The 14063-nt window shown below is 48.9% G+C and overlaps 1 protein-coding gene across 7 annotated transcripts in view; it reads left to right on the forward strand.

The window, feature by feature from the left end:
* KHK (ketohexokinase) overlaps window positions 1-13237 on the forward strand; it is a 33337-nt gene extending 20100 nt beyond the window's left edge. For all 7 annotated transcript variants that reach the window (XM_066594321.1, XM_066594325.1, XM_066594326.1 and 4 more), the window contains 5 exons: window positions 702-774; window positions 4451-4597; window positions 11342-11430; window positions 11885-12042; window positions 13029-13237. In XM_066594321.1, the coding sequence (XP_066450418.1) occupies window positions 702-774; window positions 4451-4597; window positions 11342-11430; window positions 11885-12042; window positions 13029-13117 (556 nt within the window). In that variant the 3' untranslated portion in view covers window positions 13118-13237. The remainder of the gene's footprint in view (window positions 1-701; window positions 775-4450; window positions 4598-11341; window positions 11431-11884; window positions 12043-13028) is intronic.
* Window positions 13238-14063: the final 826 nt, after the last annotated feature.

Genomic DNA, 14063 nt, shown 5'->3' on the forward strand with positions numbered 1-14063 from the left:
CGGGTAGGATGATACGGTAACATGCTCCGCCCGCAGCCGGTTCGCCCTGTGCCAGCTGTAAGCCTCGGACTGTTGTATTACACACCCTTGTATTATTACACATCACTCTGTTACTATACAGCACTGTGCAAACGTTTCAGGCCGGTGTGGATAACTGCTGCAGAGTGAGAATGCTTCCAGGAATAGAAGGGTTAAGGCTTTATTTTTGTCAATTAACAGAATACAAAGTGTCCTGAACAACAGAGGAATGTACCCCCATCAGTATCCGGTGTGACGCCCTTTACCTTTATCAGGTCTTCTCGGTACAGTTGCACACAGTTTTTGAAGGCACTCGGCAGGGAGGTTGTTGGAGGACACAGATCTTCTGTGGACGTTGTCTCACTCCAATCATTCTGTCTCTTCATGTAATCCCAGACAGACTAGATGATGGGAGATCCAGGGTCTGGGGGGTCATATCAGCACTTCCAGGACTCCTTGTTCTTCCCTGTGCTCTTGGCTGATGCTGGTGGTTGTCCTGCAGCAGGATACATCTGTACTTCTGAAGCGTTCTCCCTCTGCAGTTATTCTCCTTCTGTATCAGATGTTCTTGCATTATTACACATCTAGTATTAGCTGACATGCCGCTGTTTTATTACCCACTTGGTATTATTACATGCGCTCAGACTTTGCGGACTTACAGTCTGTATTATCCCTCCTGACAGAAACCTTCCTGACGTAACGGCGGAGGATTTCCAGAAAGTGGATCTGACACGATATAAGTGGATCCACTGGGAGGTAAGAGACGCCGAAAGGTCTCTAATATCACTGATCCGCATACATACAGTCCTGGTGATCGGGTGTATAGGCTATAGGGTACAGGTCATCAGGTGTATGGATTATAGGGTCCTGGTGATCGGGGTGTATATCGGTTATAGGTCACTGGGTGTATGGATTATGGGGTCCTGGTGATCGGGGTGTATATCGGTTATAGGTCACTGGGTGTATGGATTATGGGGTCCTAGTGATCGGGGTGTATATAGGTTATAGGTCATCAGGGTGTATGGATTATGGGGTCCTGGTGATCGGGGTGTATGGATTATGGGGTCCTGGTGATCGGGGTGTATGGATTATGGGGTCCTGGTGATCGGGGTGTATGGATTATGGGGTCCTGGTGATCGGGGTGTATAGGTTATAGGGTGCAGGTCATCGGGGTGTATGGATTATAGGGTCCTGGTGATCGGGGTGTATATATGTTATAGGTCATCGGGTGTATGGATTATGGGGTCCTGGTGATCGGGGTGTATGGATTATGGGGTCCTGGTGATCGGGTGTATAGGCTGTAGGGTACAGGTCATTGGGTGTATGGATTATAGGGTCCTGGTGATCGGGGTGTATATAGGTTATAGGTCATCAGGGTGTATGGATTATGGGGTCCTAGTGATCGGGGTGTATATAGGTTATAGGTCATCAGGGTGTATGGATTATAGGGTCCTGGTGATCAGGGTGTATATAGGTTATAGGTCATCAGGGTGTATGGATTATGGGGTCCTAGTGATCAGGGTGTATATAGGTTATAGGTCATCAGGGTGTATGGATTATGGGGTCCTAGTGATCGGGGTGTATATAGGTTATAGGTCATCAGGGTGTATGGATTATGGGGTCCTAGTGATCGGGGTGTATATAGGTTATAGGTCATCAGGGTGTATGGATTATGGGGTCCTGGTGATCGGGGTGTATATAGGTTATAGGTCATTGGGTGTATGGATTATGGGGTCCTGGTGATCAGGGTGTATAGGTTATAGGGTGCAGGTAATCAGGGTTTATGGATTATGGGGTCCTAGTGATCTGGGTGTATACAGGTCATCAGGGTGTATGGATTATAGGGTCCTGGTGATCGGGGTGTATAGGTTATAGGTCATTGGGTGTATGGATTATGGGGTCCTGGTGATCAGGGTGTATAGGTTATTGGTCATGGGGGTGTATGGATTATAGGGTCCTGGTGATCAGGGTGTATATAGGTCATCAGGGTGTATGGATTATGGGGTCCTGGTGATTGGGGTGTATAGGCTATAGGTCATCAGGGTGTATGGTTATGGGGTCCTGGTGATCGGGGTGTATATAGGTCAGCAGGGTGTATGGATTATAGGGTCCTGGTGATCGGGGTGTATATAGGTCAGCAGGGTGTATGGATTATAGGGTCCTGGTGATCGGGGTACATAGGTTATAGGGTGCAGGTAATCAGGGTTTATGGATTATGGGGTCCTAGTGATCAGGGTGTATAGATTATTGGTCATGGGGGTGTATGGATTATAGGGTCCTGGTGATCGGGGTGTATATAGGTCATCAGGGTGTATGGATTATGGGGTCCTGGTGATTGGGGTGTATAAACTATAGGTCATCAGGGTGTATGGTTTATGGGGTCCTGGTGATCGGGGTGTATAGGCTATAGGTCATTGGGTATATGGATTATGGGGTCCTAGTGATCAGGGTGTATAGGTTATTGGTCATGGGGGTGTCTGGATTATGGGGTCCTGGTGATCAGGGTGTATAGGTTATAGGGTGCAGGTAATCAGGGTTTATGGATTATGGGGCCCCTCTACCGGGGTATATAGGTTATAGGTGATCGGGGTGTATGGATTATGGGGTCCTGATAATTGGGGTATATAGGTTATAGGTCATCAGGGTATATGGATTATGGGGTCCTGGTGATCGGGGTTTATGGATTATGGGGTCCTGGTGATCTAGGTTATAGGTCATCAGGGTGTATGGATTATGGGGTCCTGGTGATCGGAGTGTATGGATTATGGGGTCCCGATAAATGGGGTAAATCGGTTATAGGTCATCGGGTTGTATGGATTATGGGGTCCTAGTGATCGGGGTGTATATAGGTTATAGGTCATCAGGGTGTATGGTTTATGGGGTCCTGGTGATTGGGGTATGTATATAGGTTATAGGTCATCAGGGTGTATCGGGCGTTGGTGAATGTTACAATGTGTTGGGTGTAAGTCTATGGATACACGATTGTCGCCGGGCGGCAGGCTGTGTGTTTTCCATGGATGTCGTCAGGTTAGTTGAGTCCTTGTTATGTTGGTTGTCCTCTTCGGGGTGTTATGTAGTCGGCGTTGATAGTTTGGTGTTTGGGCCACAGGCTGAGTTCTGCGGGTATATAGCTTTTGCTTTGTGGTCTCCATGGATGTCGTCAGGTTAGTTGAGTCCTTGTTATGTTGGTTGTCCTCTTCGGGGTGTTATGTAGTCGGCGTTGATAGTTTGGTGTTTGGTGGGCCACTTCCTGAGTTCTGCGGGTATATAGCTTTTGCTGTGTGGTCTCCATGGATGTCGTCAGGTTAGTTGAGTCCTTGTTATGTTGGTTGTCCTCTTCGGAGTGTTATGTAGTCGGCGTTGATAGTTTGGTGTTTGGTGGGCCACTTCCTGAGTTCTGCGGGTATATAGCTTTTGCTGTGTGGTCTCCATGGATGTCGTCAGGTTAGTCCTTGTTATGTTGGTTGTCCTCTTCGGGGTGTTATGTAGTCGGCGTTGATAGTTTGGTGTTTGGTGGGCCACAGGCTGAGTTCTGCGGGTATATAGCTTTTGCTGTGTGGTTCCCATGGATGTCGTCAGGTTAGTCCTTGTTATGTTGGTTGTCCTCTTCGGGGTGTTATGTAGTCGGCGTTGATAGTTTGGTGTTTGGTGGGCCACTTCCTGAGTTCTGCGGGTATATAGCTTTTGCTGTGTGGTCTCCATGGATGTCGTCAGGTTAGTTGAGTCCTTGTTATGTTGGTTGTCCTCTTCGGAGTGTTATGTAGTCGGCGTTGATAGTTTGGTGTTTGGTGGGCCACTTCCTGAGTTCTGCGGGTATATAGCTTTTGCTTTGTGGTCTCCATGGATGTCGCCAGGTTAGTTGAGTCCTTGTTATGTTGGTTGTCCTCTTTGGGGTGTTATGTAGTCGGCGTTGATAGTTTGGTGTTTGGTGGGCCACTTCCTGAGTTCTGCGGGTATATAGCTTTTGCTGTGTGGTTCCCATGGATGTCGTCAGGTTAGTCCTTGTTATGTTGGTTGTCCTCTTTGGGGTGTTATGTAGTCGGCGTTGATAGTTTGGTGTTTGGTGGGCCACTTCCTGAGTTCTGCGGGTATATAGCTTTTGCTTTGTGGTCTCCATGGATGTCGCCAGGTTAGTTGAGTCCTTGTTATGTTGGTTGTCCTCTTTGGGGTGTTATGTAGTCGGCGTTGATAGTTTGGTGTTTGGTGGGCCACTTCCTGAGTTCTGCGGGTATATAGCTTTTGCCATCTGGTTGATGCTCGTTGCACGGACTGCATTAGTTGACCTGATATCCTGTTGTACCTGGGCTGATATATCTGTGTCATGCCCGCGGACGCTCTGGTCACAGATGACGACCGTGTGGTTGAGCAGTTCATCGTACATGGCGTCGCACCGACGGCGGAGCGGTTTGATATCGGATCTTTCACTCTTCAGGGCCGCAATGCAGATGAACAGATGAAGATGATCCAAAGAGTAAGCGATTATAACAAGAGCTGTCCGGCAGACCAGCGGATCTCCGTCTCCGTAGAGATCGAGAAGGAGCAAGAAGACCTGTACCAATTATTCCCGTGCGGTGAAGTGGTAAGAGAGACCTCCTCAAACATCAAGACGGTCACCATGTCCAGAAGGGGGGGGGACTGATAGCGAGGAAGGTGAAGACCACGGAGAAGGGAGAGGGTTACTACACTCATCCTAAAGTGCATCAAACTCCTAGAAGGAAGATATATATGTATATACACTCATTGCCAGTAACATCCCTCCCCTAGAAGGAGGATATATATATATATACACTCATTGCCAGTGACATCCCTCCCCTAGAAGGAGGATATATATATATATACACTCATTGTCAGTGACATCCCTCCCCTAGAAGGAGGATATATATATATACACTCATTGCCAGTGACATCCCTCCCCTAGAAGGAGGATATATATATATACACTCATTGTCAGTGACATCCCTCCCCTAAAGGAGGATATATATATATATATACACTCATTGCCAGTGACATCCCTCCCCTAGAAGGAGGACATATATATACACACTCATTGCCAGTAACATCCCTCCCCTAGAAGGAGGATATATATATATATACACTCATTGCCAGTAACATCCCTCCCCTAGAAGGAGGATATATATATATACACTCATTGCCAGTTACATCCCTCCCCTACAAGGAGGATATATATATATACACTCATTGCCAGTGACATACCCCCCCCCCACCCCACCCCTAGAAACCTTCTCTGTGATTTGTAACATTGATATAAGTGATTACAATATCAGAGCAAAAGGATCATTTATTGTGGAGAACCAACAACCCCTTGTAGGGAGGCTCTAGTACCCTGTTGTACCGCCTCTAGCTTGGATACAAGATGTGATACGGGGTGCATGGAGGCTCTAGTACCCTGGTGTACCACCTCTAGCTTGGATACAAGATGTGATATGGGTGGGCATGGAGGCTCTAGTACCCTGTTGTACCACCTCTAGCTTGGATACAAGATGTGATATGGGTGGGCATGGAGGCTCTAGTACCCTGTTGTACCGCCTCTAGCTTAGATACAAGATGTGATACAGACAGGAATGGAGGCTCTAGTATCCTGTTGTACCACCTCCAGCTTGGATACAAGATGTGATACAGACAGGAATGGAGGCTCTAGTATCCTGTTGTACCACCTCCAGCTTGGATACAAGATGTGATACAGGCGGGCATGGAGGCTCTAGTACCCTGTTGTACCGCCTCTAGCTTGGATACAAGATGTGATACGGCTGGCATAGAGGCTCTAGGACCCTGTTGTACCACCTCTAGCTTGGATACAAGATGTGATACGATCAGCATGGAGGCTCTAGTACCCTGTTGTACCGCCTCTAGCTTGGATACAAGATGTGATACAGACAGGAATGGAGGCTCTAGTACCCTGTTGTACCACCTCTAGCTTGGATACAGGAGGTGATACAGATGGGCATAGAGGTTCTAGTACCCTGTTGTACCGCCTCTAGCTTGGATACAAGATGTGATACGATCAGCATGGAGGCTCTAGTACCCTGTTGTACTGCCTCTAGCTTGGATACAAGATGTGATACAGGCAGGCATGGAGTCTCTAGTATCCTGTTGTACCGCCTCTAGCTTGGATACAAGATGTGATACAGGCAGGCATGGAGTCTCTAGTATTCTGTTGTACCGCCTCTAGCTTGGATACAAGATGTGATACAGGTGGGCATGGAGGCTCTAGTACCCTGTTGTACCACCTCTAGCTTGGATACAAGATGTGATACAGGCAGGCATGGAGTCTCTAGTACGCTGTTGTACCGCCTCTAGCTTGGATACAAGATGTGATACAGGTGGGCATGGAGGCTCTAGTACCCTGTTGTACCGCCTCTAGCTTGGATACAAGATGTGATACGATCAGCATGGAGGCTCTAGTACCCTGTTGTACTGCCTCTAGCTTGGATACAAGATGTGATACAGGCAGGCATGGAGTCTCTAGTATCCTGTTGTACCGCCTCTAGCTTGGATACAAGATGTGATACAGGCAGGCATGGAGTCTCTAGTATTCTGTTGTACCGCCTCTAGCTTGGATACAAGATGTGATACAGATGGGCATGGAGGCTCTAGTACCCTGTTGTACTGCCTCTAGCTTGGATACAAGATGTGATACGGCTGGCATAGAGGCTCTAGGACCCTGTTGTACCACCTCTAGCTTGGATACAAGATGTGATATAGGTGGGCATGGAGGCTCTAGTACCCTGTTGTACCGCCTCTAGCTTGGATACAAGATGTGATACAGACAGGAATGGAGGCTCTAGTACCCTGTTGTACCACCTCTAGCTTGGATACAGGAGGTGATACAGATGGGCATAGAGGTTCTAGTACCCTGTTGTACCGCCTCTAGCTTGGATACAAGATGTGATACGATCAGCATGGAGGCTCTAGTACCCTGTTGTACTGCCTCTAGCTTGGATACAAGATGTGATACAGGCAGGCATGGAGGCTCTAGTACCCTGTTGTACCGCCTCTAGCTTGGATACAAGATGTGATACGATCAGCATGGAGGCTCTAGTACCCTGTTGTACTGCCTCTAGCTTGGATACAAGATGTGATACAGGCAGGCATGGAGTCTCTAGTATCCTGTTGTACCGCCTCTAGCTTGGATACAAGATGTGATACAGGCAGGCATGGAGTCTCTAGTATTCTGTTGTACCGCCTCTAGCTTGGATACAAGATGTGATACAGGTGGGCATGGAGGCTCTAGTACCCTGTTGTACCACCTCTAGCTTGGATACAAGATGTGATACAGGCAGGCATGGAGTCTCTAGTACGCTGTTGTACCGCCTCTAGCTTGGATACAAGATGTGATACAGGCAGGCATGGAGTCTCTAGTATTCTGTTGTACCGCCTCTAGCTTGGATACAAGATGTGATACAGATGGGCATGGAGGCTCTAGTACCCTGTTGTACCGCCTCTAGCTTGGATACAAGATGTGATACAGGCAGGCATGGAGGCTCTAGTACCCTGTTGTACTGCCTCTAGCTTGGATACAAGATGTGATACAGGCAGGCATGGAGTCTCTAGTACGCTGTTGTACCGCCTCTAGCTTGGATACAAGATGTGATACAGGAGGCATGGAGGCTCTAGTACCCTGTTGTACTGCCTCTAGCTTGGATATAAGATGTGATACGATCAGCATGGAGGCTCTAGTACCCTGTTGTACTGCCTCTAGCTTGGATACAAGATGTGATACAGGCAGGCATGGAGGCTCTAGTACCCTGTTGTACCGCCTCTAGCTTGGATACAAGATGTGATACGATCAGCATGGAGGTTCTAGTACCCTGTTGTACCGCCTCTAGCTTGGATACAAGATGTGATACGATCAGCATGGAGGCTCTAGTACCCTGTTGTACCGCCTCTAGCTTGGATACAAGATGTGATATAGGTGGGCATGGAGGCTCTAGTACCCTGTTGTACTGCCTCTAGCTTGGATACAAGATGTGATACGATCAGCATGGAGGCTCTAGTACCCTGTTGTACTGCCTCTAGCTTGGATACAAGATGTGATACGATCAGCATGGAGGCTCTAGTACCCTGTTGTACCGCCTCTAGCTTGGATACAAGATGTGATATAGGTGGGCATGGAGGCTCTAGTACCCTGTTGTACTGCCTCTAGCTTGGATACAAGATGTGATATAGGTGGGCATGTAGGCTCTAGTACCCTGTTGTACTGCCTCTAGCTTGGATACAAGATGTGATACAGATGGGCATGGAGGTTCTAGTACCCTGTTGTACCGCCTCTAGCTTGGATACAAGATGTGATACGATCAGCATGGAGGCTCTAGTACCCTGTTGTACTGCCTCTAGCTTGGATACAAGATGTGATAGAGGCGGGCATGGGGGCTGTATGGTGTCCTGCAGCATATCGCTCCACATTTGCTGTAACTGAGCCTTTTGATCGTGTAAATTTGTAGTTTGTGAAAGTTGGTGTCCCAGATGGTCTCATACATGTTATATTGGTGATACATCTGGTGACAGGGAGGCCACGGAAGTGTGACAATGTTGTGGGGGCTCCTGTGACCCCCTTGTGTGTGCGGACGAGCATTATCCTGCTGGAAGCCACCATGAGAGGTACACATGTGGCTGCAGGATGTCCTGAACATGGTTCCGACAGACACAGTGGTGTAATGATCATGCCCCCTGTCTCTAGATGGCAGACAAGGAAATAGTTGGAGCTGCTGGTGCTTGTCAGACAATCAAATGATACTCTCTACTGGTGGTCTGTAGGGGGCATCCTGAGCCCGGTCACCGTGTGTGCCCCCATCTTCTGGTCCCAACACCTCCTAACAGTCTGGTCAGATGCTCCTCTCTACTGATGGTCTGTAGGGGGCATCCTGGGCCCGGTCACCTTGTGTGCCCCCATCCGCTGGTCCCAACACCTCCTAACAGTCTGGTCAGACTCTCCTCTCTACTAGTGGTCTGTCGAGGGGTCCTGAGCCCGGTCACCTTGTGTTCCCCATCCACTGGTCCCAACACCTCCTAACAGTCTGGTCAGACGCTCCTCTCTACTGGTTGTCTGTAGGGGGCGTCCTGAGCCCGGTCACCTTGTGTGCCCCCATCCACTGGTCCCAACACCCCCTAACAGTCTGGTCAGATGCTCCTCTCTACTGATGGTCTGTTGAGGGGTCCTGAGCCCGGTCACCTTGTGTGCCCCCACCCACTGGTCCCAACACCTCCTAACAGTCTGATCAGATGCTTCTCTCTACTGGTGGTCTGTAGGGGGGTCCTAAGCTCGATCATCTTGTGTGCCTCACATATCCACTGGTCCCAACACCCCCTAACAGTCTGGTCAGATGTTCCTCTCTACTAGTGGTCTGTCGGGGGCATCCTGAGCCCGGTCACCTTGTGTGCCCCCATCCACTGGTCCCAACACCTCCTAACAGTCTGGTCAGACGCTCCTCTCTACTAGTGGTCTGTCGAGGGGTCCTGAGCCCGGTCACCTTGTGTTCCCCATCCACTGGTTCCAACAGCTCCTAACAGTCTGGTCAGACGCTCCTCTCTACTGGTGGTCTGTAGGGGGCGTCCTGAGCCCAATTACCTTGTATGCCCCCATCCACTGGTCCCAACACCTCCTAACAGTCTAGTCAGAGGGTCCTCTCTACTGGGGGTCTGTAGGGGGCGTCCTGAGCCCGGTCACTTTGTGTGCCCCCACCCACTGGTCCCAACATCTCCTAACAGTCTGCTCAGATGCTCCTCTCTACTGGTGGTCTGTTGGGCATCCTGAGTCCGGTCACCTTGTGTGCCCCCAGCCACTGGTCCCAACACCTCCTAACAGTCTGCTCAGATGCTCCTCTCTACTGGTGGTTTGTAGGGGGCATCCTAAGCCCCATCACCTTGTGTGCCCTCACACATCCACTGGTCTCAACACCTCCTAACAGTCTAGTCAGAGCGTCCTCTCTACTGGGGGTCTGTAGGGGGCGTCCTGAGCCCGGTCACTTTGTGTGCCCCCACCCACTGGTCCCAACACCTCCTAACAGTCTGATCAGATGCTTCTCTCTACTGGTGGTCTGTAGGGGGGTCCTAAGCTCGATCATCTTGTGTGTCCTCACATATCCACTGGTCCCAACACCCCCTAACAGTCTGGTCAGATGTTCCTCTCTACTGGTGGTCTGTAGGGGGTGTCCTGAGCCCCATCACCTTTTGTGCTCCCATCCACTGGTCCAAACACTTTTGAACAGTCTGGTCAGATGGTCCTCTCTACTCTGGTGGTCTGTCGGGGGCGTTCTGAGCCCAGTCACCTTCTGTTCCCTCATCCACTGGTCCTATTACCTCCTAACAGTCTGGTCAGATGCTCCTCTCCACTGGTGGTCTGCTGGGTGCGTCCTGAGCCCAGTCACCTTGTGTTCCCTCATCCACTGGTCCCAACACCTCCTTACAGTCTGATCAGAACGGAGGTCACTACACACATGGAGCCTCCGAGATCCTCTTATATGACAAGGGGGGAGACATTTTTAGGGTCTCCAGGGACAAGACCGTTCATCTAATCACCACAACTCATCATTTATATATCTGCCTGAGATGGAACCGCATGCTGGGTTCTGCAGCAACACAACAACTTCTTCTGGGGGCGCAGGAGGGTTTTGCGCAGGAGGGTTTTCTACAAAGTGCACGTCCATAGAGAAGGGAGAACTACATACCACTATATAAAACTGTACATTAAGAGCTTTGGTTCCAGCGGACAATAAGAAGACCGTCTATTGAAGATCATTCTGTCCATCAGATAGGTGACCGTGGAGGAAGTGGGTCAGAATTACCTCATCAGGAAACACAATCCAGGGGATTAGAAATGGTCCCCTTTCTATATGGCGGTCTGATGAGCTCCTTCCCCCGTATTTTCATCAGAGGATCATTACTCGATGGGAAGGAAGTCATGAGGCTGTCATGAAGAAAGGGGACCTGTTAGGAAAGTTGTCACTAGTCCGTCATGCAGAAGGGGACCTTGTAATGGCACTTCCACCATACAAGATGTCACTTGTTCTAGATGTAAGGAAGGAAGAGTCTGGTCCATGGCACTAGAAGTGACGACCGTATGGAGGGAGGTCTATAGACCATCAGACACAACAGCTGGGGTGTGCGAAAGAAGTACAGTATCCTACAGGAAAATAACACAATATGTAGGTCATACGTCCATCATGAAGCTGCCCCAGTATGGAGTTGGCCTTTATACAGGAGGTTGATGGGACTCGGCAGTCGATCACAGCCCAGAGGAGACTGTCAGTACATGGGACACCATCCTGCCCTCTTCATCCGTGATCATCTCTGTTTCCCTCCGTAGGTGTTTGTTAGTAAAGATGTCGCCCAACATTTCGGGTTTACCTCCTCGGCTGAGGCTGTCGTCGGACTGTACCCACGCGTGAAGAATGGGTAAGCTGCCATTTATAATCTCTGACTGTGTGTGTGTGTGTGTATATATATATCTATATATCTCATTGTGAATGTTACAGAAGTGGAGAACTTGGGTCAGTCTAATGGTTGTTGGTGACCAAGTGTAGATTGCCTTTACACCTTATATCTTCCTTACTAGAATTTGTTGCCTGCGGTCATTAGTTATACTGCATACAAGTTCCCTGTCCTGCCATACACCAGAGACCTGCGGAGCATGCCCTGACTGAGACTCCTATAGCAGCTCCAGTCCTCTCATGACACTCGTACGATAGCTGCGGGTCGCATGCCTGACATGAACATTCCTGCCTGGATGATTTCTCATCTCCTTGGCGACCAGGATTGGAGACGGGAGGTTTTCTTATGTAGGGTAGATGTCGCCTAAAGCTGGCGCTACGCTGTCCTCCGGGATGGCGTCTTGATTATATCTCGGCAGGGCTTATCTGATCTGTGCTTGGGCTGAACAAGGAGCTGATGCTCTGGGACCAGATGGACGCGTCCTTCATTCTCCTTCCTTTCCCCCAGAGAAAATTGTGGACACACTTGGTGCTGGAGACACCTTCAACGCTTCCGTCATCTACGCCCTGTCTAAAGGTAAATCCCCATTGCCACGTCAGCCTGGTGACCCAAATTGGGTATGTCGTCTGTATGTTCATGGTTACCAAGAAAGGTCCTAATTTATTGTAAAGCAGAGACCAGCATATCTGAGCAAAAGCCAAAATCACTGCTGACATGGTGCCAGTTCACTTCACAAATCTGTCCAGATCACCATGATGACTTCTTCCAGACACCAATTGCCGCAGAGCTGGCTGTTCCGACATCTTTGGTTCCTCCCATTTCCTACCTAACTTTTCGTAGCCTTCCATGCACTCCCCATCCTGCTGCTGCCCCGTCTGCCCCTATTACTGTACCTGCTGTGTGGCACGTAGCCCCTAAACACTGTATTCTAGAAATAATGGTGTCATAACTATAAACACCCACCAAAGGTGATGCCACCCATGAAGATAATAGTACTAAACAGTGCCTCATATTGTGCCCAGATGGTACCACACAGTAATACTGCCATCTTTTGTACCCCAAATTATTAATAGTGCTATTTTTTGTACCCCATAGAGTATTCTTCTTCTTCTTAGTGGTCTACATGATAATAGTGCTTCTCTTAGTGCCCCCACACAGTAATAAAGTCCAGTTTGTGCCCCCGCATAGTAATAGTTCCAGTGTTGTGCCTCTTACAATGTAATAACTCTTCATTATAATCCTCTAGGCAGTAATAATACTCCCTTGAAGGCGATAATATCTCTCATGTGCCCCCTTAAAAGTAATAAGACCCCTGAGTGCCCCTTAAAATTGATAAGGCCCCTCAAATACCCCCATAACAGTAATAGAACCCCCGAGTGCCCCCAAACCGTACAGTAATGTGTACATCAGGAAGATTAAAGCTTACAATCCCCTTGAGGAGCTCAGAGTTGTCTTCAGACCCGACACTGCAGAACAGGTTTCCACCACGTTGACATGTCATATGTTCTATACTGAATGGTCGGTAGTGTCCATATATGAAGATGTCTCATCCTTGTTCTCAGGTCAGAGTATGGAGGAGGCCATTACGTTTGGATGCCGTATTGCAGGGAAGAAATGTGGGATACATGGCTACGATGGCATCGTCTCCTGAGATCTTCCTTCAGTTACACAAGAACGAGGAGATGACTGGAAGATGCTATTGGAGCCCGGAGGACATCACCCCAACAATCATGTACATAACCGTTTATAATAAATTCTCGCTGCATGATGATCGTTATGGACTCCTTTATGCTGATTGTCCATGTTCCCTGCTCCATGTACACCAGGAACTTTCCACAGTTAGATTATGATACTTCCTTGACAGCTCACTATCCAGCCTTGGGTGGACCCCTCATGTCATGCGATGATTCCTCTGCACTATGTTGTTAGCCTTGGTCTGTCACCCCATTATAGAGGCCAGGTAGTTACTGAGCCCATCAATACATATGGCGTCTGTTGGCCATTTGAGTCCACTGGGGTCAGAGGAGCATGCTCTCTATATACTGATGTGTCCGGCCATATTTCTTTAGCAGTTACCCAAAGATAAGTGGCTTAAGATGACCTGCTTTGAAAAAATATATACACTGTATTGACAAAATATTGGAATGCACATACAAGGTAATGAAATGCAATTTCAAAGTTTTCCATACACTGTTGGGCCACCTTAGGCCTCAATGACTGGAGGAGCTTCAGATAGTGATGAGGGGGATGATGGGTGTGTTGGGCGGCACTGATAAGGCGTTCTAGTTCATCCCGCTTGATGGGATTGAGGTCCGGACTTTGGGTGGCCAATGAAGTCTGCAGACGTTCTGCTCCCCCACACTGCGTGCCGTATGATATGGCGCTCGTCATGTTGGTGGAGACACGGAGCTGTACCAGAGTATTACCACAGGGGAGGGGATGCCGCATTGTCCAGGATGACTCTGTACCCATTGGTGGAGTGTGGACTTCACTAGAACCAATGGTCCTTGTCCTTCCCAGCAGAACCCCTTCTCCCATACCATAACAGATCCTCCTCCAAACCTCACTGTTGGGACGATGCAGTCATGTAGAAACCG

The sequence above is a fragment of the Eleutherodactylus coqui genome, chromosome 1, assembly GCF_035609145.1.
Source record: "Eleutherodactylus coqui strain aEleCoq1 chromosome 1, aEleCoq1.hap1, whole genome shotgun sequence".
Classification (NCBI taxonomy): Eukaryota; Metazoa; Chordata; class Amphibia; order Anura; family Eleutherodactylidae; genus Eleutherodactylus; species Eleutherodactylus coqui.